The sequence below is a fragment of the Conger conger genome, chromosome 5 (assembly GCF_963514075.1).
Source record: "Conger conger chromosome 5, fConCon1.1, whole genome shotgun sequence".
Taxonomy (NCBI): domain Eukaryota; kingdom Metazoa; phylum Chordata; class Actinopteri; order Anguilliformes; family Congridae; genus Conger; species Conger conger.
The window spans coordinates 26,210,890-26,232,725 of NC_083764.1; the positions used below are offsets into that span (position 1 = coordinate 26,210,890).

General features: G+C 45.3%; 1 protein-coding gene across 3 annotated transcripts in view; it reads right to left on the reverse strand.

The window, feature by feature from the left end:
• Nucleotides 1-660: 660 nt before the first annotated feature.
• Nucleotides 661-21,836, reverse strand: part of LOC133128132 (protein jagged-2-like) — a 44,007-nt gene continuing 22,831 nt past the window's right edge. For 2 of the 3 annotated variants that reach the window (XM_061241435.1, XM_061241436.1), the window contains exons 6-26: nt 19,660-19,790; nt 17,549-17,668; nt 16,905-17,018; nt 12,768-12,881; nt 11,604-11,714; nt 11,060-11,106; nt 10,495-10,668; nt 9,742-9,898; nt 9,466-9,627; nt 9,265-9,378; nt 9,059-9,172; nt 8,573-8,686; nt 7,701-7,817; nt 6,918-6,945; nt 6,445-6,530; nt 5,460-5,573; nt 4,901-5,016; nt 4,336-4,587; nt 3,670-3,801; nt 3,049-3,202; nt 661-2,671 (exon numbers count right to left, since the gene is read on the reverse strand). In XM_061241435.1, coding sequence (XP_061097419.1) covers nt 2,220-2,671; nt 3,049-3,202; nt 3,670-3,801; nt 4,336-4,587; nt 4,901-5,016; nt 5,460-5,573; nt 6,445-6,530; nt 6,918-6,945; nt 7,701-7,817; nt 8,573-8,686; nt 9,059-9,172; nt 9,265-9,378; nt 9,466-9,627; nt 9,742-9,898; nt 10,495-10,668; nt 11,060-11,106; nt 11,604-11,714; nt 12,768-12,881; nt 16,905-17,018; nt 17,549-17,668; nt 19,660-19,790 — 2,923 coding nt within the window. In that variant the 3' untranslated portion in view covers nt 661-2,219. The remainder of the gene's footprint in view (nt 2,672-3,048; nt 3,203-3,669; nt 3,802-4,335; nt 4,588-4,900; nt 5,017-5,459; nt 5,574-6,444; nt 6,531-6,917; nt 6,946-7,700; nt 7,818-8,572; nt 8,687-9,058; nt 9,173-9,264; nt 9,379-9,465; nt 9,628-9,741; nt 9,899-10,494; nt 10,669-11,059; nt 11,107-11,603; nt 11,715-12,767; nt 12,882-16,904; nt 17,019-17,548; nt 17,669-19,659; nt 19,791-21,836) is intronic. The other variant, XM_061241437.1, reaches the window with a different exon arrangement.

Here is a 21,836-nt window from a genome sequence, read left to right on the forward strand (position 1 = left end):
GAACCTTAATTTGACCTTGACCCTCCATGCTAATCACTCCTTGTCTCAAGCACTCTCCATCCGACCACATGCAAGATAGAAGCCTGTACAGCACCACCAGCTTGGTGCATTAGTTTCTAGAGCACCCAGGGGAGACGGGCATCACCCAGCACTAGCGAGTCATAAACATTCGCATTAAATATTCAGAGTGGATGAAGCCACAAAGATGAGGGCGACTGCGATTGGACAATTTCTAATCAGCCCACAGCAGGAAATGGGAACAGGCCTCCCATTGGCTGGTCTGTATCAGGCTGAAGCTCCTGTATTGATCTACCATCGTCCTTAACTCCAGCTGCAGCACTTTTTTACCACAATGGCAAGGGTATAATTTTATGAATGTGTCTCTTCAATGCTGTAAACAATTCCATTGACTTGCTTTCCCAAAACTCACAGGTACATTACTATTTTTTAGAAAATAAATGCTTTGATTAATTTGGAAAGAGATGAGTTGGGAACAGTAGTTATTAGGAACATTAATAGTAATATCACTGGGGGTAAATCTGAGGTCAGTGTGAATCACTTTTCACCATTGCTCGTAGTCTCTTCAGCTTGCTTGTCATCTCCCATTGTCCTGAACAGCAGCTGAAAGAACACTTCTGAAGGACATAGAAATGAAATTAATGGTTTTTAATATGTTGGTTTATTTTTTAAGAACAAACAAAATTCCACTAAACAAACCAAATGGCTTTGCATGATCAATTTGTGCATATCGATATTTTTCGAACATACAGCTCCATACTGAAAATCTTTTTTACAGTTCAGCATGTTTAACCAGCTCATTTTATTTTCTGAATTATTCTTCTTATTTTGCATTGTCCCAAATACTGAAATGGGATGCTGTCCAAGACAAACATTTAAAAGAAAATGCACAACCAAAATTCTATCAAACTACTGCTACCTCTGAGGTAAAACATTTTGTTTTAACTTATAGATGTCTCTGGTCAGCCCTAGTTCTGGAACAGCACAAAAAATAATGCAAACAGAAATGGGTTCCCTTCGTTCAGTTTAAAGCCAAATGCAAACAAAAGTGGGCTCACAGATGTGTTGGTTGTGACGTCATTTGACATTGTAATGTTCAAAAACTAAAGTAGGAGTGGCCACACAGCGCCACATCTTTCTGAGGAGCGCCACAGGATTTTCCCCAAGAACTGGGACAGCAAACTTATAAACAGACACTTCAGCATACATCACACAATAATTAAGTATGACATTTCTTTAAAAAAATAAAAATTAAACGAAAAGAAATAGGATGTTCATGGATTATATTAATGCTCTGGGGGTGGGGGAGAGGCGCTGTACAATTTATTTGCTATAAAACATGCCTTTGTCAACCGGCATAAATAAAAAAAGGATGGCATTGTAAAAAAACAAAACAATGAAATAATAAAAACCAATAATTATAACAATAATAATAAAAAAGGTGTGACCTGTCTTAAGTTACCAAATTCAAATATACACAGCGGCTCCTTTATTATGTACATATATACACATATACTTTTTATTTATTTATTTATTTTTATTTTAAATTTTTCTCAATCAAATACCTTTGCGGTGATATGGTAATCTACGTGGAGGCTTTCCCTTTATCTGAATGCTTACAATAGGAAAAACAAGGGACTGAAGGCACTTGCAACCAACAGAAATACTGCAATTTTTTGCAAACATTGAGAAGACAACAAAAAGGTGAAAGGCCACTATGGAGGCAGGGGGTCCTGCCGGATAGAAACTAGATTGAGGGCAGCATGGCACCGCCCAGGAGGTGAGAGCTGCCGGCTGATTGGTCCTTGAAGGTCGGCGTTTGTGCCGCAAGTCTTTCGGGGATTGCCCCACAAGTACATGCCCTCGAGTGGGGCTGGGACCCTCTCCTAAATGAAAACCATCATGGCCCACAAACAAAAAATTATCCTCCTTTCCTCCCATTTCCATGCCACGTATTCTTTTTTTTGACGGCACACCGTCTCACGTGATGTGCGTCCAACAGCGGAGCAAAGTCAGTGTATGAGTATCAAAAACAGTCATCACCTCTGCGTCATCACCGTGCCCTGAAATGATGTAGACCAAAAAAAAGTTTTTAAATTTAATTTCTCTGCTTTTTTTGGAAATAACATAGAAAGGTTTTAGTTTGGGTCTCCTTCTCGTCTCCCATCTTGCCAGCTCATACGAGTTCTGACATCCCGGCCTTAGGCGACGGTTTCTAGGTTTTTACACCGGTTGTCCTTGGGGCTGTAGACCGTCCGGTGGGGCAGTAGTTTCAGGGGGGTGCTGATGGTGTAGACAACCCCTGCTTTGGCCGGTGACGAGGTTTTAGAGAGGTGTTTGCCAGAGTGGCACTTGTCCACCTCCATTTGGCCACCTGCAGGGCCCTCCTCCTCTTCCTCCTCCTCCTCCCCCTCATCGCAAGTCCTGTTTGGGGAGAGCATGAGCTTCCTGCACTCGTACTGAACGTCCCTGTTGTCCTTGTGCCGCTGGCCGACGGGACGCAGCGCCTCCCACTGGTTGTTGACGCTCTCCGCGACTGGCACCCGACCTCGTTCTCGCGCTTTTCTCCGTTTCCGCGTCCACCACAGGCAGAGGGCCAGGCACAGTACCCACAAGGCAACAAACAGGGCACACAGTGTGGGCACGAGGGGGTCTACCAGGGAGAGAGAGAAGGGAGAGGGAGGGAGAGAGGGAGGTAGAGAGAGAGAGCGCGGGAGAGGTAGAGTTACACCAGCAATGCATGACTGAGGGTTGGCTTTTACTCACTCATGACAAATAGCCCAGTCATGACAACTGAGCCAAGATGGCCTCCCAGACATTAAAACCATCATGGTTTACATAGAACCAAAGGAGATCTAGACAGTAGAACACTAGTGAAGACAAGGTGAACCAAAGTTGTTTTACCTTTCTCGGCTAGGTTCATCAAACCCTTTCTGCAATTATAGAGACTAAGAGAGGGAGAGGAAATAGAGCCAAAACTAATCCCCTCCCACCAGTGAGGAGGGATTGGCTCACAAGGCCTTCACTCACCCAGTGATGGGGACACGACTCCACTTCGCGTCTCCACTTTGACCTTGACGACAGCCACCATGACAGTGCTGTTATGGCGTTTGGACAGAGCGTTGACCATTGTACTGGCAGCCTCCTGAATGAGGCTCGAGTCTGGCACATCCTGTAGGAAGGACTAGAGTGGGGGGGAGGGGGTAAAGCGGAGGGGTTTAGCATGCCAGTGCAGCCCCAAAACAGTCATATACTTCAACAGCAGGGGTGAAGTGGGGGGTGTAGATGTGTAGGTAATGTGCCCATGTCAGATCACAGATTCAGTCTGAACTTTATTTTTCCAAAAAAACAATGTCAACAATGAGTTCCCCAGAAAATGTGGGTGCAGGCTTTTATTCCAACCAAGCAGTTAGACACAGGAATTAACCATGCACAACTTGGAACAAAAGCCTACAAAAAAAAAAAGCCTACACCCACACTGGCCCTGGCTAAGACTGAATAACCCTGACTTAGTGGAATGAGAGATCTTTGGAGAGTTCACCAAGCTTGACACAGTACTGGATACTCCAAAACAAGTTCTGCATTCCTATGCTGAAATTTAGACTGATATACGGTTTGCCCAGAGTGTTGGTCGGTGTGGCAAGGACTTACGATTGCCAACTCCACGGCATCCCGGTTGGATTGGGACAGGTCACACAGCAAGAGGAGGGTCCGTTCACGGGCTAGGGTTCGAGCCGTGGGCAGATAACGCAGCTCAGAGCAGATGTTCTCAACAGTGGTTCCCTGTAGCCAATACACACCGAGAGACAAAACTGAGCCACCAAAACCAAGAACCAAGAACCCAGAATCCAGAATCCAGACAGAGGCTCAAGACATGGGCCGAGTCGGGGACACAGGGAATCCAGCACAGAAGCCAAACTTAATAGCCGACCCCTGATGTAAAACCTTAAGGCCAGTTTATAGTTTGTGAATGTGTGATCGTTGCCACCAGCGATTATCATTATGGTCGTCGCATTGACTTTTAGTTCATACTAAAATGGTTGACAATTTGATTGCTATCCTCACTGTGCCCATCGATGAGACATAAATTGTATTGAACTTTAACCCCATCGCTGACTCAAAGGTTGTTCTTATCTGTAATTATCTTTAGCAATGTGTCATCATCTAGCCTCAAAGTCTTGAGCTCCAAGTCGAGCGATAATAGAATGTTGGTGACAATGTAGCGATCATCCATCACCTAACTATAAGCTGACCTTTAGCTACACAGTCTGGCATTTCCCTGATTAATATCCCATAGGGGATGACCGTAGAGCTCACCGGCGGCACTTTGTCCCTGTTGAACACGAGCGTGATCCTGGCACACTGGTCGTCCAGGTAACCGTTGTTTGGCTTGCACCTGGTGTGGATGGTGGACAGGGGGTCGGGCGAGGAGCAGACACCCCACTGGCCGCAGGGAGGGGAAAAGCAGGTGAGGAAGGCGTGGCTGAGACACTCCTGCCCCCCAGGGCAACTGCTACCATCCTGGAATGGCGCCCCCTGGAGGAGGCACAGTCGATTCCCGCACAACACCTGTGTGGCAGAAGCAGAAAAGGTCTCACACACACGAGAATGCCATATTTTAAATTCTAAAAGCAATGCCAGCACTTAATAAGATGGCAGTGATTGGGGAGGGGTGTGTGGGAGCTACTGTAGTTACTGTCCTAATTCCTAACTGACTTGGCCCATTTGCCATGTGTTCTGGAAATAATGTTCATGGCTGTACAACTGATTCTCTGTGAATTGTAGCTTATCCAACCTGTTCTGTAGTTTGTTCCAATAACCTTGATATGCACTTTTTTGTACGTCTGCTAAATAAATTGTAATGTAATGGAGCGGCACTTACTTTGGTACAGCCCACGTTGCCATTGATGCACTGGCAGGCGTTGCACTCCTCCTCCCACCGTGTCCCATGGGGAAATTGTAGTCCAACGTAGTCACAGGCCTTCCCCACTCCTACAACTGAATGACACATTGCCGGCTGGTCACACATTGACCAGTGCTCAGACACACTGTTCTCATGTGTATCTGTTGTACTTACACACTACTTTATTTCTATTTGACTGTGCATAATTCACAGGAGTACACTTCTCTGCTTGACTTGGATGCTCTATGTTAGTGGTCTCCAACCCTGGTCCTGGAGAGCTTTGCTCTGCTGGTTTTTGTTGTTACTCTACACTAATCAATTAAAGCAGTTTATTATACAGTCAACTCGCCTCACCTGGTTACCTGGGTCTCAACTGGAAATTGATTTTGAAAACAAAAACCAGCAGACCCAGTAGGTTCAATTCCTCCAACCAATAGGAGCGGGAGGTTCCACTCGGTAGTGATAAGAATACATTTATGATTGGCCTGTCACATGGCCCTGTCCCATGCCTAGGCCCCGCCTTCTGGGTGGTACTCACACTCCTGGCAGCGAGGGCCAGCCAATCCCAGCGGGCAGACGCAGCGGAACCTGTTGATCTCATCCACACAGGTGGCCCCGTAAGCGCAGGGTGATGACTGGCATTCGTCAATGTCTAAGGTGAAGACAACCTTGTGTCAATATACAAGGGACTGCTGCACAAAGATCAACCAATTCCTGCATAGCGCCAGAAGGGGAGGGGGGGTTTACCCAGTCAAATCCACTGGCCAGCTCCTCACCAACTCGTGACCTTTTATAATTATAAGGTTCTATCTGTATTCTGAGTGGTTTTGAGATATTGAGCTTCAAAGATACCAACGTGAATGGGCTCCTAGCAGATACTGAGATACCTAGCATTATGGAACAAGAACCTGTGGTATATCGTGGATATTAGGATATTAGGTGGTTAGGCACGACACGAAGCGGAACCTTTGTATAAACCATTTTATATTGTACAGCGGTTACCACATTTATCTTTCAAAATTTCACAAAAGAAAGACAAGACAAAATCTAAATGAATCTATTTTTAATGGAACTATGCCTCACAGTAAATGTATTCTTCCACTGTGCAGTAGTTTGTTGAATTGAAATACTCTAAATAGCCGCTAGTCTACTTATAAATGTCGAAAAGCAGACAAACACACATGCAAGAGTCATAGTTTCGCAATACCATGACAAAACAATTAGGTTAATAATGACCTAAATATTCAATTGGATAACGACTCAATGACATCTTAAACCATTTGCCGCTGTTGGACGTGGGATTTCGAATCCAAAATTAGTTAAGGCAGGGCTGTTTTTCATTAAGGCAGTTCACTTCCATGTTTCAGTGGATACTTAGAATTTTATGCAAAGCATGAAGACTGATGGACTGACAGTAGCTCCCTACTCATTTGATGAAAAAACTGCCTTACTTGCACACCATTGGTAATTGAAGAATGAATGTGATTGGATAGGAAGCATCCAGAACAAAAACAGGTACTCACTGATACGACAGTCTGGCCCGGCAAATCCTGGTGCACACTCGCAGCGGAACCAGTTGACCCCATCCACACAGATACCGCCATTGTAGCTGCAGAGGAGAGAAGAAGCATCTTGCTGAAGAAACAGCCCACCCAACTCCACCCACCAGCACTCAACAAGATGCCCTCATTCTCAAGTCATTATAGGAGGGACAGCAACCATTTAGAACATCAGACAGCAACACTGCAAAATCTTCAGTGTTTTAGTTTTCTACTGAAACCTAAAGAAACATTTTACAGTTTGCTAGTCAAGAGAAATTCTGACCCAATTGGCAAATCCTGAAATGAGTCAAACTCTCACCTCATTGGCAAAACTTTTGTCTAATTTAGCAAAAAAGTAATGGATTTTAGAAATAGACAACTAAAATGGACTTATTTCTTGGTTTTTGCAGTGAAAATGATTACAGTAGTAGCCATTAAATCCAAGCTTCACTTACCAGGGGTGAGGGTTACAGTCATTGGTGTCTGTAGAGAAAGGAAAGAAGACATTAAAACACAATTACTTGAGCTGCCATTAAAATTTGATTATACCCCCCGTTTTGCGGTTCAATAAACCCAATTCTTCTATCACTTGTTCTCACTGCAATACTCTCAGCAATATCCTGTCATATCATATAAAACACTTTGGTAAGAGCACCATATGTAAGATTCCATTCACTGGTAGTGAATATAGAAAGAAAGCATCAAAACCTGAGAAACATGTATACGCAAAGCAAAGGCTACCACACAGGTACGTCTCATCCATCAAATAACATGACCCCAAGCATAGGGTCATGTTTAACAATGCTGTATGCCTATAATTATGGTTAGCATAACTTTAAGAGGAGACCTCAGTGACTTTGAAAGAAGGGTGATTGATGGGGACCAATTGGTAGGAGCTATGAAGGAAATATGTGATTGCCAAAGAGCAACAGAGGGAGGAGAACTTCTGCAACACTCCAAGACTGTGATGCATTATTTGAAATGAAGTGCACAGCACGACAGTTCCATCTCAACCTGGGGCAGGAGCAGCCCCAGAGAAGGTAGTAGCCCAATCATGGTAACACACCATGAATGACAATGTTTCTATTTTTTGTTCACTACTTGCACAAACAAGTTGTATGCTAACAGGAAAAGAAGTAGCCATCGTAATAGTCTAAGAGGGCAGAAAAGAGTTTTAAACTCATGCCGAGTAGGAAAGTTTCTGTAGGGGTGGGGGATCATGGGTAGTGTAGTCTTACTCTGCCCACAGGTAGACCCCTCCCAGCCATCCTTGCAGATACAGGTGAAGGAGTCACCCCCTCCCACACAGGTGCCCCCATTTTCACAGGGGCCTGATGTACATGGACTGGTTTTGGCTGAAATTCAGAAGAGAGGGAGAATTAATACATTTACATACTTTCGATTTTATTAATTATTCAGAGACAGCACATCCCTGGCACTTTACAGGCCTGGTAAGAAGATAGTGCAAGGTAATATGACTTGTTACTTTATTTCAATAACATATCTCCTTCAACTATCATTTAATAGAAATCCTGTGTTAATTTAGTGGGAGATGATCATTCAACATTGTTAGCTAGGAAGGTACTTCAGCAAGACAGACTGTGAGCAAAACTAATCAACAGAGGGTAAGCCGTCACACTCCATTGTAAAGCTAAAGTAAGGTTATGGTATTCATTTTACTTGGTACTTGATGGGTCCAATATTGACACAAAGAAAGGCTAGCTGGCATTAGCTAATGTAATATTTACCAAGCCAACATCACATGTATTCTAAACTGGAACAGGAGGCGGGAATGACTAAAGAATACCTGAAGTTGACAATTGATCCAATTATTTATTTTCATGGCTTGTAATATAGTCACATGCACACAGGTGCAAACGCACGCAGGTTAGTTCACAAGGAGGGTTCTCAGAGGGACATAAACATAAGTAAAACATTAACATTAAACATTCATTTTTTTAAAGCCATTTGGTTCCCATGTGCATCAACAATGCATTCATATGTTATATTCATATACTGTAAGTGTGAATAATCTATTTACGGTACAAAGGGACCATATCTCCTGCTCTAGCCGCTGAAGCCCCTCCCCTCCCAGGCAGGTAAGACTCACCTGTGTTGCAGGTGCTGCCCCCCCACCCTGGGGGACAGGTGCAGTGGAAGGCATCCCCATGGTCATAACAGGTCCCCCCATTTCGACATGTACTGGCATCACACTGGTTCTCCCCTGACCAAGCGTAGACACATGCATACAAAACACAAATTAATTGAAATACACGCACGCACCAAAATATGAGTCAGCTGCACACAACACCGATCATGCATTCCCAAACACAGGCACACACTGTGACATTCATAACAACATCACAGGGATATACAGTACATACATACACTCAGTGAGCACTTTATTAGGTATTCATTACTTATTTTTTGGACTTAAGCCTGCTGCTGTAGCCTATCCACTTAGAGGTTTGACGCGTTGTGTGTGCAGAGATGCTCTTCTGCATACCACAGTTGTAATGCATAGTTATTTGCATTACTGTCACCTTCGACCAGTCTGGCCCTTCTACAATTTGGCACAAGGGAAGTGGACACTCACTCGAATGGCAGGTCTTGCCCTTCCAGCCATTGGCGCAGTCACAGTAGAAGTCGTTGAACAGGTCCATGCAGTGCCCGCCATTTTTACAGGGGTTACGGCTGCACTCGTTCACATCTAACGAGTGAGGGGGAAAAAAGAGAAGGGGGCCATCAGAAAGGGGAGTGAGTGGAGGGGTTCAGGGGTCAGGGGTCAGAGGTTACACTTACTGAGGTTGCACAGCCGGCCCTCCCAGCCCTCGAGACACACGCACTGGAAGGAGTTGACCCCGTCGACGCAGGTGCCACCGTTCCGGCAGGGGAAGGCCGCGCAATCGTTCACATCTGAGAGAGAAGGGGAGAGACTGATATGATTAAGAGAGCAGGAGGAGTAGGAAGGCCACGAGACCAGAGCGCCGATGGAGGACGTACTCTCGTGGCAGTATGACCCGGTGAAGCCCGGCTGGCAGACGCAGGAGAAGTTTCCGGCAGGCTCGCTGACGCAGCGCCCGTGGGGGCCGCAGACGCTGGACGCGACGTGATGCACCTCACCCGAGCTGTTGGTCTCCACAGCGATGGTGCAGCTGTCAATCACTGTCAAAAAAAACAAAAAACATGCAAAACTGAATCACGGGACCCTTTGTGATTGGAGCAGTATGACTGCCGATACGTCATGTGACAGCACTGCAGGCCAATCATGGGGCATACCCTCGCAGGAGGAGGAGCTGCAGCGGTGCTTCGGCTGGGAGCAGTCCTTCCCCTCGTACCCCTCCGTGCAGGCGCAGTAATAGTCCTCGGACAAGCTGTGGCAGGACGCCCCGTTCTGACAGGGGCTGGGGTTGCAGGGGTCCAGTATTCTCTTCACCTGTGCAAACAAATACACAATCCTTTCAGTGGTGTGTCTGAGAAAGAAGTTTCTAGTGTTTTTTCCCCAAGAAGAAGTACCTATTCACCTACACGACTTTGCAAAGCGATTGCTTTGAAGTACAGCCACTGTATAAATGAGCTTTCTGTCATTTTAATTGTCTCACCCAAGTACACAGCTCAGAATAAAGGCATAATATTAATATATACAGTTAAATGAAGGTCAAAACTGAACTGCTAACTGACAAATGCCTGAAGCCTGTATTCAGGGTTAGAGTTACAACCATTTTATCTGCTGGATAAAAAAAAAAGAAAAAAAAAAGACAATTCAGTGATTTTGCCTATTTGCCAAACAAGGACAGAGGGTTCCATGCTAGCGTATCCCAAGTTACCTCATTCAAGATGGAATGGGTTGTATTTTTAGCCTGGATGGTGACTCAACAAGCCTGGCCACCGATCAGCAATCCTCATGCATCAGAACCATTTATAAAAATGGCGGTTACCCGCTAAGCTTTAGGAAATGTGCTCCCCCAAACGTGTGACAAACTGTACCCTGCACCATTATGGAGGGCTTGTGTCAGTACGCTCCCCTCTCACCTCGCAGGCAGGCCCAGTGAACTCCGCCTGGCACTCGCACACGTATCCTTCCTGCAGCAGGCGGCAGTGGCCCCCGTTCCTGCAGGGCCGGCTGTCGCACTGGTTCCACCGAATCTCGCACCGTTTACCCATGAACCCTGGTGGGCAGAGGCAGTGGTGTCCCCTGGGCCCCTCCTGCAGAGTGAGAGAGAGAGAGAGAAATACAGCCCCTGGTCAATACCCCCACCAGTCGCTGCCAGTCAAAGGACTCCCTGACCCAAACACTTTGCAAGGCTGTTTAGAGACCGATGAAGAGAGACCCTCAAGGACCTCAACCAAGGATGGTCTACTTGTTCAGCTCTGGGGAAGGTAAGGATGGTCTAGTTGTTCAGCTCTGAAGAAGGTAAGGGTGGTATACTTGCTCAGCCATGTGGAAGGTAAGGATGGTCTACTTGTTCAGCTCTGGGGAAGGTAAGGATGGTCTACTTGCTCAGCTCTGGGAAGGTAAGGGTGGTCTACTTGCTCAGCCATGAGGAAGGTAAGGATGGTCTACTTGTTCAGTTCTGAGGAAGGGAAGGAATCCTACCTTACACGTGGCTCCATTCTGACATTGTCCACGGCAACCATTCACATCTACAGTAACAAATAAAAATATTAATATAAATACAAAAGGTCAGATACAATCAATCAGGCAATAAATTGCAGGCAAAAGCTACATAGGGTTAATTTTAATGGCGATCCAGGAGGTAGGTGGCCCACAGTCAAAAACAGAATTAGTCCAAAATGCAGAAAGAAACAGACATGCAGTTACGCATTTTCAGACAGCCTCAGCAGACACTGCAAGACGTGGGGTTAATTTCCATGCGGCACACAGAGTGATTTTGTTAAGTATATACAAAGCACACAGCGGAGACCCTGTTGTAAACTTTGAGTAGTGCAAATGTACATTTCCCATCCTTTAGATGTCTTCTGTTTCGTCATGCAAAAAAAATACAAGTTGTGCAGAGAGTGCTGCCTTTAGGGTTTTTTCACTAAAGGAGAAAAAGTGGTGGTTGGTACAAGCAGACAGATGACACGGCTGATAAAGGCTTATGAGAGAAGAGAGCACCATAACCACAGCTGATACTGACTGATGTCACAGTTCTGTCCCGCCCATCCGCGAAAGCAGTCACAGTAATATCCACCAATCAAGTTTTTGCAAGAGAAAGCATTTTTGCAAGGCTTCCTGCACTCATCAACATCTGTGAAATGGAGAATACAGGGAGAGAGATTGAGAGGAAGAGAATGCGAGAGAGAGAGGTAGAGAGAGACGAGACAATGAGACCCAACACCAGGAACCCCTGAGATAGGAGCCTGCAGTAAGCTCACCAAACAAGACGAAGCCACACCCCCCTTACTCCAGCAGCATCCAATTAACAGCGGGCTCAGGCACAGAACATTATCAAATGGACATAATCTCATTCAAAAGGGCCCCAGGTGGTGCCCTGTACCTCTTGGCCCTTAGCCAATGGCAGACGTGGTCACTGGAGCTAGTTTACAGCAGAATTAAAGAGAATCCTGCAACACTCCTGACCACAAGAAGGACAACATGTTCATCTGGGACCTAAAATATTCATGAGGGCCCAGCAGCTCACAAATTGGCTCTCCCGCGGGCACACCTGTCCTCTGGGTGTGGGGAGGAGGGGAAATGTGACACCCTCGTTCAGGTACTGCCCGAGAGGCGAAGGGGAGACAGACCCGGCTATTTTTCCTCTCAGCGAGAGACAAGGCCTCTGTTCGGTCTTGTTTACAGGACAACACTCTGGCTCGCCTTCCTTAATATACCGCACTATGACTGTGGCTATGGTGCGGGGCGGGGGGCCAAAAAATAAATACAAATGTAAAAATGGTAACACTCCTCATACCCCGTCTGTAGTCAAATATAAACCTCCCCCACCCCTGATGCACACACCCTTTCGGTTTAAATTTACTCCTGTGAATAGTAGTTGCCAGGGTATGTATTATTTATAGATTTACTCTACTTACCTGGATCGGGTTACCGATAATATCCAGCTTTACCCATACTGCCTGATCAAATTAGGAATCTGTGACACCACAGACTTACTATGACAGGGAGGGGACACAGCACGAGCACGCACACACATGTGCATGCACAAACACACACACAGATGCACACGCGCGCACATACACAATGCAGGCCGTCCCATCACAGGCATATGACTGAACAGCCGAAACATTGTGCAGTCAGGTTGCACTTTACAACCCCCCCCCTCCATCCAATTCACACCTCTTACCTATCTGACAGGTCTTCCCCGTCCACTGTGGGGGGCAGTGGCACTCAAACCCATTCTCAACATCAATGCAGGTTCCACCCTGGGCGCAAGGTTTGGACGCACACTCGTCCAAGTCTGAAACACAAAACACACAGATCATGTTGCTTAGCACTCGAAACGTGCATGCTCTCACTCACGCACGCAACCCTACACACACAGCCATATGCAAACACAGGCACATAGACACACACACAAATGCACATAAACACTCGCGTATGCTCAGTGGAATCTGATTTTAGCACCTTTTAGCTGGACAGTATGGCTGACACGCCATTCACAATGCAATCAGTGTGCATTTCTACAGTAGTGTTTAGCCTAGTAGATTAGCCTAACCCTGTGTAACACAGTGAGCAACTTGGTTGATGAGTTGCTCAAGTGGACTCGGCTGAGGAAGGGGCAAGAGCTTACCGTTGTTTCCTCTTAGTGATCTCGTGCAGCTTCATTTTTTAATAGGGAAATAAAGGCATAACAACGTGTATGAAACGCATATTCTTTGACACATAGCCTATCCTAGTCTATAGTTATATGTCATGAGAGACTGATGATTATTATTTGTTATTACCATCTCGCTAGCAAGCTACTAGAATCCCTGTACTTGTAGTCGGTAATGAATGATGAATATATTGGTGACAGATTAATTGTAATGACTGATTATATTTTAAATTTAAGATGCTATTTACCTGATCTTCTTTACCTTATTCTTCCAGGGGTCCACAAAGAACAGAAAACAGAATTAAATGATGTGTCTATAATTCCATTTTTATTTTATGCATGTATGCCTGTATGTTTGTAGGCATGTCATTTAATTCTGTTTTCTGTTCTTTGTGGACCCCTGGAAGAATAGTTGCTGCAGCAAATGGGGATCAAATAAATCTCTTGCAGACTCACACTAGCTAACTAGCGATATCTATATTTCTCAATATAGTAATGGTGAATGTCTGCATTTATATACAGTGGGGCAAAAAAGTATTTAGTCAGCCACCAATTGTGCAAGTTCTCCCACTTAAAAAGATGAGAGAGGCCTGTAATTTTCATCATAGGTACACTTCAACTATTAGAGACAGAATGGGGGGAAAGAATCCAGGAAATCACATTGTAGGATTTTTAATGAATTAATTGGTAAATTCCTCGGTAAAATAAGTATTTGGTCACCTACAAACAAGCAAGATTTCTGGCTCTCACAGACCTGTAACTTCTTCTTGAAGAGGCTCCTCTGTCCTCCACTCGTTACCTGTATTAATGGCACCTGTTTGAACTCGTTATCAGTATAAAAGACACCTGTCCACAACCTCAAACAGTCACACTCCAAACTCCACTATGGCCAAGACCAAAGAGCTGTCAAAGGACACCAGAAACAAAATTGTAGACCTGCAATTATTAGAAAATTGAAGACATACAAGACCACTGATAATCTCCCTCGATCTGGGGCTCCACGCAAGATCTCACCCCGTGGGGTCAAAATGATCACAAGAACGGTGAGCAAAAATCCCAGAACCACACGGGGGGACCTAGTGAATGACCTGCAGAGAGCTGGGACCAAAGTAACAAAGGCTACCATCAGTAACACACTACGCCGCCAGGGACTCAAATCCTGCAGTGCCAGACGTGTCCCTCTGCTTAAGCCAGTACATGTCCAGGCCCGTCTGAAGTTTGCTAGAGAGCATTTGGATGATCCAGAAGAGGATTGGGAGAATGTTATATGGTCAGATGAAACCAAAATAGAACTTTTTGGTAAAAACTCAACTTGTCGTGTTTGGAGGAGAAAGAATGCTGAGTTGCATCCCAAGAACACCATACCTACTGTGAAGCATGGGGGTGGAAACATCATGCTTTGGGGCTGGTTTTCTGCAAAGGGACCAGGACGACTGATCCGTGTAAAGGAAAGAATGAATGAGGCCATGTATCGTGAGATTTTGAGTGAAAACCTCCTTCCATCAGCAAGGGCATTGAAGATGAAACATGGCTGGGTCTTTCAGCATGACAATGATCCCAAACACACCGCCCGGGCAACGAAGGAGTGGCTTCGTAAGAAGCATTTCAAGGTCCTGGAGTGGCCTAGCCAGTCTCCAGATCTCAACCCCATAGAAAATCTTTGGAGGGAGTTGAAAGTCCGTGTTGCCCAGCGACAGCCCCAAAACATCACTGCTCTAGAGATCTGTATGGAGGAATGGGCCAAAATACCAGCAACAGTGTGTGAAAACCTTGTGAAGACTTACAGAAAACATTTGACCTCTGTCATTGCCAACAAAGGGTATATAACAAAGTATTGAGATTAACTTATGTTATTGACCAAATACTTATTTTCCACCATAATTTGTAAATAAATTCTTTAAAAATCAGACAATGTGATTTTCTGGATTTTTTTTTTCTCATTTTGTCTCTCATAGTTGAGGTATACCTATGATGAAAATTACAGGCCTCTCATCTTTTTAAGTGTGAGAACTTGCACAATTGGTGGCTGACTAAATACTTTTTTGCCCCACTGTAGCACCTTTATCCAAAGCGCTGTACATATGTGCTTCTCATTCACCCATTCATACACACACTCACACACCAATGGCGATTGGCTGCCATGGAAGGCATTGACCAGCTCATCAGGAGCATTTAGGGGTTAGGTGTCTTGCTCAGGGACACTTCGACACATCCCAGGGCAGGATTGAACTGGCAACCCTCAGACTGCCAATATATAGACTCAATGAGCAATATATTAGGTAAACCTGTACACCAGCTTGTTAATGCAAATATTTAATCCGGCAAATCATGGGCCAGAAACTAAATACATAAAAGTAAGCAGACGTGGTCAAGAGGTTCAGCTGTTGTTCAGACCAATGTCAGAACGGGGAAGAAATGTGATCTAAGTGACTTTGACAATGTTGGTGCCAGAGAGGGTGGTTTGAGTATCTCAGAAACTGCTGATCTCCTGTGATTTTCATGCACAACATTCTCTAGAGTTTGCAGAGAATGGTGCAAAAAACAAAAACCATCCAGCAAGCAGCAGTTCTGTGAGCAAAAACGCATTCTTAATGAGAGACGTCAGAGGAGAAGGGCCAGAATGATTGAAGCTGATAGGAAGGCAGTCGCCCAGTTAATCAAGCCACTGGTCGTCACCCAGCTTCATAGAAAACAAATGGACTTCTTGCAAATGGTCAACCAAATCGCACAGTGAGGACACAGAGTAAGGGTACTCAGTGTAGAGATGGAATATTGAAAGACAGACACTTCCTGCAAAAGCACCCCAAGGTAGGCAGGCCACATCTAACAACATTTAAACATAATACATTAACACACGTTGAATACATTTAAAATACTTAAGTCTATTTTGAACAGCTTGCCTTGTTGGGAGATGGCCCTCATTGGCTGTCGTACTAACACATTGGCAGGACTGAGCCTTACACTTTTGTGAAAACCAAGACTATGAGCTCGAACATGATTACAGTGTGTGCAATCCAGACACTATTAAAGACCAGTTTGAGTGTGTTGACTAAGGCTGAAGGAGAGGTGAAATGCTATAAAATGGGTGAAGTATATGGAGTATAGAGAGGTGGAGTACATGGGGGTCAAGGAGAGAAAGGAATATCTGGAGCCTTGGAAAGAAGACACCCACACATCAGAAGGCTACTGTGGAGACGAGGGTACCCCATGTTTGGTGGCATTGCCTTGTTAGATGGTATTGTGTAGTATCACACCATAGAGTGCGTGTTTGTGAATACGGTATGTGTGAGGGGTGCATGTGGGTGTGTGTGTGTGTGTGTGTGTGTGTACTTTGGTGTGCTCCACTGATCTTGTCTGGTGCAATTACAAAATTGACCCAGGTTTGGTGTGTGTGTGTGTATGCGTGTACATACAGTACATGCATGAGAATTCAGGGGTTCAGACGCCCACAGCACCACTTAGCAAGGCGGGCAGGGTCACTGTTGACAGCAGATCATCTCATGTGAAGTGGCAGGTTTATGCCAGCATGCCAGCGCTCAGGTTACACAGCCCTCTGTGATGCTGGCATCCATGCTACGCAGCTCTGAAGGGAAACATCCCTTGCTCCAGAGACCTCAAATCAAGACCAACAGGGGCTGAACGAGGGTCTCTGTGAGGGGGGCTCACCTTCGGCACAGGTGGGGCCGCCCCACCTAGGGGCGCAGTAGCACTGGAACCCTGACGGCACATCGTGGCAGGTGCCCGCGTTGGCACACGGGTCGGAAGTGCATGCGTGCTTGGCTGTGTGTGGAAAAAACAAAGAGAGGCGCCATTTCAGACATTACATTACAGACAGACATGGACCAGAGGTCGGTACCACAAAGCAGGATTACATATTTAGCCGTCTAACTGCACTGAGTAAAAACCCGGACACAGAAAAGGAAGCAAATTAAGTATTTGATTCAGGTCTGATCAGTCACAGCACACCCAGTGTTTGGTTACATTTGAGTTATTTAGCAGATGCTTTTATCCAAAACCACTTACAGTTGATTAGACTAAGCAGGGAACAATACCCCCTGGAGCAACGTGAGGTTAAGGGCATTGCTCAAGGACCCAACACCTGCATGGATCTTATCGTAGCTACATCAAGGCTTGAAACACCAACCTTCCAGGTCCCAGAAACTAGCCTACAGGCTGCCCAGACCCTACCCAGAGCCAGCTCCTCCCCACAACCCCATGCCCCCAAATTGAACCAAACTGCTCAAGCGGCCGACAAATGGTGTACAAGTGACAGAGTGAAGCCTGGCATGTCCACAGCTGCGCCCACTCACCGATCTCGCAGTTCTTGCCTGTGTACCCGTCAGGACAGGAGCAGTGGTACTGATCTGGCTCCGTATTCAGGCAGGTGCCTCCATTGGTACAGGGGTGGTGTGTCCCGCAGTAGTTCAGATCTGGAGGTAAAGCAACATGTTATTCAGGCCAAGCGCTTATCAGTGCAGTAAGCCAGTGCCAGTGCAAATACGTAATTGTTTAGGACTCAAATATGTTTCTGTGCTCAATCGATCTTGCCTGATGTAATTTAGCCAACCATTGCATAGGTTCCAATACACCAGAACAAGTAAAGCATAGAAAAGTATCGGAATCCAAAACATTTACGTATTTGACCCGGGTCTGGCTAGCACACAGTACACTCATTTCGAAAAATCTATGCATCTGTAGCATGGTTAGCTCAGCTAGTTCGTTAGTAAGCACGGATGGTGCAGTGAAAGCGAAGGCTGGTAGCAGGTTATCGCGGCAACACTCCCCGATGACGTAACCCTCAAATTCAAAAGAACGTTGTTGCCCTTGGCTAGGGGCGAGTTTGTCTTTAGCTGACTGGTAACGCGTTCGTTCAACAAATATTTGGGCAAGTGAGAGGCCGGGGTTCAAATCCCACCTCAGACTCAGGCAATTATTCTGAGTTTCACATGGAGGGGAAGTCAAAGGGGGGTGAGTGTAGCATGGTTAGCTCAGCTAGTTCGCTAGTAAGCACGGATGGTGCAGTGAAAGCGAAGGCTGGTAGCAGGTTATCGCGGCAACACTCCCCGATGACGTAACCCTCAAATTCAAAAGAACGTTGTTGCCCTTGGCTAGGGGCGAGTTCGTCTTTAGCTGACTGGTAACGCGTTCGTTCAACAAATAATTTGGACAAGTGAGAAGCCGGGGTTCAAATAAAAGTAAGCAGACGTGGTCAAGAGGTTCAGCTGTTGTTCAGACCAATGTCAGAACGGGGAAGAAATGTGATCTAAGTGACTTTGACAATGTTGGTGCCAGAGAGGGTGGTTTGAGTATCTCAGAAACTGCTGATCTCCTGTGATTTTCATGCACAACATTCTCTAGAGTTTGCAGAGAATGGTGCAAAAAACAAAAACCATCCAGCAAGCAGCAGTTCTGTGAGCAAAAACGCATTCTTAATGAGAGACGTCAGAGGAGAAGGGCCAGAATGATTGAAGCTGATAGGAAGGCAGTCGCCCAGTTAATCAAGCCACTGGTCGTCACCCAGCTTCATAGAAAACAAATGGACTTCTTGCAAATGGTCAACCAAATCGCACAGTGAGGACACAGAGTAAGGGTACTCAGTGTAGAGATGGAATATTGAAAGACAGACACTTCCTGCAAAAGCACCCCAAGGTAGGCAGGCCACATCTAACAACATTTAAACATAATACATTAACACACGTTGAATACATTTAAAATACTTAAGTCTATTTTGAACAGCTTGCCTTGTTGGGAGATGGCCCTCATTGGCTGTCGTACTAACACATTGGCAGGACTGAGCCTTACACTTTTGTGAAAACCAAGACTATGGGCTCGAACATGATTACAGTGTGTGCAATCCAGACACTATTAAAGACCAGTTTGAGTGTGTTGATTAAGTAGCGGGAGTAAAAATAAATAAATAAAAAAAAATGGTTGCTGCGGAGTTTCACATGGAGGGGAAGTCAAAGGGGGGTGAGTGTAGCATGGTTAGCTCAGCTAGTTCGCTAGTAAGCACGGATGGTGCAGTGAAAGCGAAGGCTGGTAGCAGGTTATCGCGGCAACACTCCCCGATGACGTAACCCTCAAATTCAAAAGAACGTTGTTGCCCTTGGCTAGGGGCGAGTTCGTCTTTAGCTGACTGGTAATGCGTTCGTTCAACAAATAATTTGGACAAGTGAGAGGCTGGGGTTCAAATCCCACCTCGGACTCGGGCAATTTCTCACCTGTTACATATCCATGTTGGATACATTCCAATAATAGTCCCAACTCCCTTCCAGGACATTGTGCCTTCAAAAAGGTGAGGAAGTCTGCTTTAGGCAACACCAAGCCAGCTCTACCTTTGGCCCTACTAGCAGCAGGAATGAGGCCAGGTTTGAGGCAGAAGGGTGAGGAGACTGATTTAGGAGGTGGGGGGTCGTCTTACCCTTGTCACACAGCAGGCCCCCCCAGTTCTTGTTGCAGTCGCAGCGCCAGGGCTCGACACAGGTCCCATGAACGCAGCCTGGGTAGGGGCTGCACTCGTCGCAGAACTGCCCCTGCCACCCATACTTACACCTATGAAAAAGCAAGGCAACTGATCAGCACCATTTTGAAAACCCCTCCAAACACAAGACAAGATGAGATTCAGTGGTCAAGTAGTTCCATTTACAAAATGGTGGAATGGAAATGGTATGAAATGGTAATTCCAGGTTTCACTACTTGAAACTTGGGGAGAGTTAGCACATAAATGGTACAGATGCGTCGACAGCTGCGCCATTTCCTATAGAATGTTCTCATCTGGTTTGCAATTGGAGGGCAAGGCAAACTCCCAGCGGAAGCCAATTTCAGGTAGGCCTTGAGCCAACGGATTCCGCCCTTTCATCCACACCTGTGGAATTGTGGCAGCCACACCCTCTCGTTGGGGCTGAAATAAAATGGGTTGGCATGCTCAACTGAGGTGGACTAGGGAAGGAGGTGGGGGTGATTGTGTCATTTCCTATTTAACAGGAAACAACCAGACATCTGCCTCTGCATCCATGGAATACAGGTGCCAGATTTAAGAGGAAATTCCACTAAAATTTTGCTGTGACACGTTTCACAAATACGCAACCTCTGACAACCTGCAGAGTGACTGAGGTGTGTCTGGCTGTTTTTTTTGGGGGGGATTTCCTAGAGTCAATTGCTTCGGTAACCTATGAACGACTTGTGTTGAGGTAGCGGCACAATGATTTTACTATATCCCTACTTGCTGTTAAAGTTTAACTAGAATGCATACATTAGGCATGTAGAAACGGCTTCTGTTATTCCTATATACGGAATGTTTGTAAGCAGTAATTTGTAACTGTCCCAGCCTCCAAACTGAGCGTTTGGGGTCCGCAATGAGATTTGCACCATATTGCACATAGGTTACATCACGCTTGATTGATGATTAACAAGTAGATACAGACTCATTTAAATTAGACAGGCAATCATCATCACAGTGCTGGCATAGACAATCACATATAGCAACATTGCCACAGCGGGCATGAAATGTGTAGTTTTTTAATTCTAGCTTAGCCTCCCATTGGCAGACAGTTGGGGAGGAAGTAAGTCAGAATGCACTTTTTACAGAGGGCAACCTTACTGCAGTAATACTAAGCCTTCTTTTTTACCTCGCCCAGTCATTTTTTTTATATTTTAACTGGCTACAATACAAAGATGGCACGCACAGAAAACAAATCTGGAGTAATTATCTTTCAGTAGTTCACATTTGGGTCATATCCGTAACTTAAATTTATTTTCGTAATTTTTGGCTCTTTCTCTGAGCAAAAAACACAGAATTCTACGTTAACGCGACCTCTGCGCGCACGCGCACACACACACACGCACACGCAAATCATTTATGAAAAACATACATACAGAAATGGATTGCACAACATAGAATCATCATCAGTGTTAACATACTCTCAGTGAGCACTGTATTAGAAACACTATACTAATACTGGGTAGGGCCTCCATTTGCTCTCAAAAGATCCTCAATTCTTTGTGGCATGAATTCCATAAGATGTTGAAAATATTCTTTTGAGATTCTGTTCCATGTTAACATGATTGCATCACACAATTTCTGCAGATTTGTCATCTGCACATTCTTGCTGCAAATCTCCAGTTCTACCACATACCAAAGGTGTTCTATTGGATTCACATCCATTGACTGGGAAGGCCACCAAAGAACATTGAACTCATTGTCATGTTCATGAAACTAGTTTGACATGCTTTATGACATGGTGAATTATCATGCTGGATGTAGCCATTGGAAGATATTGTGGCCATGAAGGGATGCACTTAGCCAGCAATAATATTCAAATAGGTTGTGGTATTCAAGCAATGATTGATTGGTATTAACGGGCCCAAAGAGTGCCAAGAAAACGTTCCCCACACCATTACACCACCGCCACCAGCCTGGACTCTTGACACAAGGCAGGTTGGGTCCATCGATTAATGCTGTTGGTGCCAAACACTACCATCTGTATGCCTCAGTAGAAATCGAGATCATCATCAAGATCATTTCTTTCAACCAAACTGAATAAATAAGAATCCAGAAGTTATAAATCAGTGATTATGGCTAAATGTCCTTCAAAATTC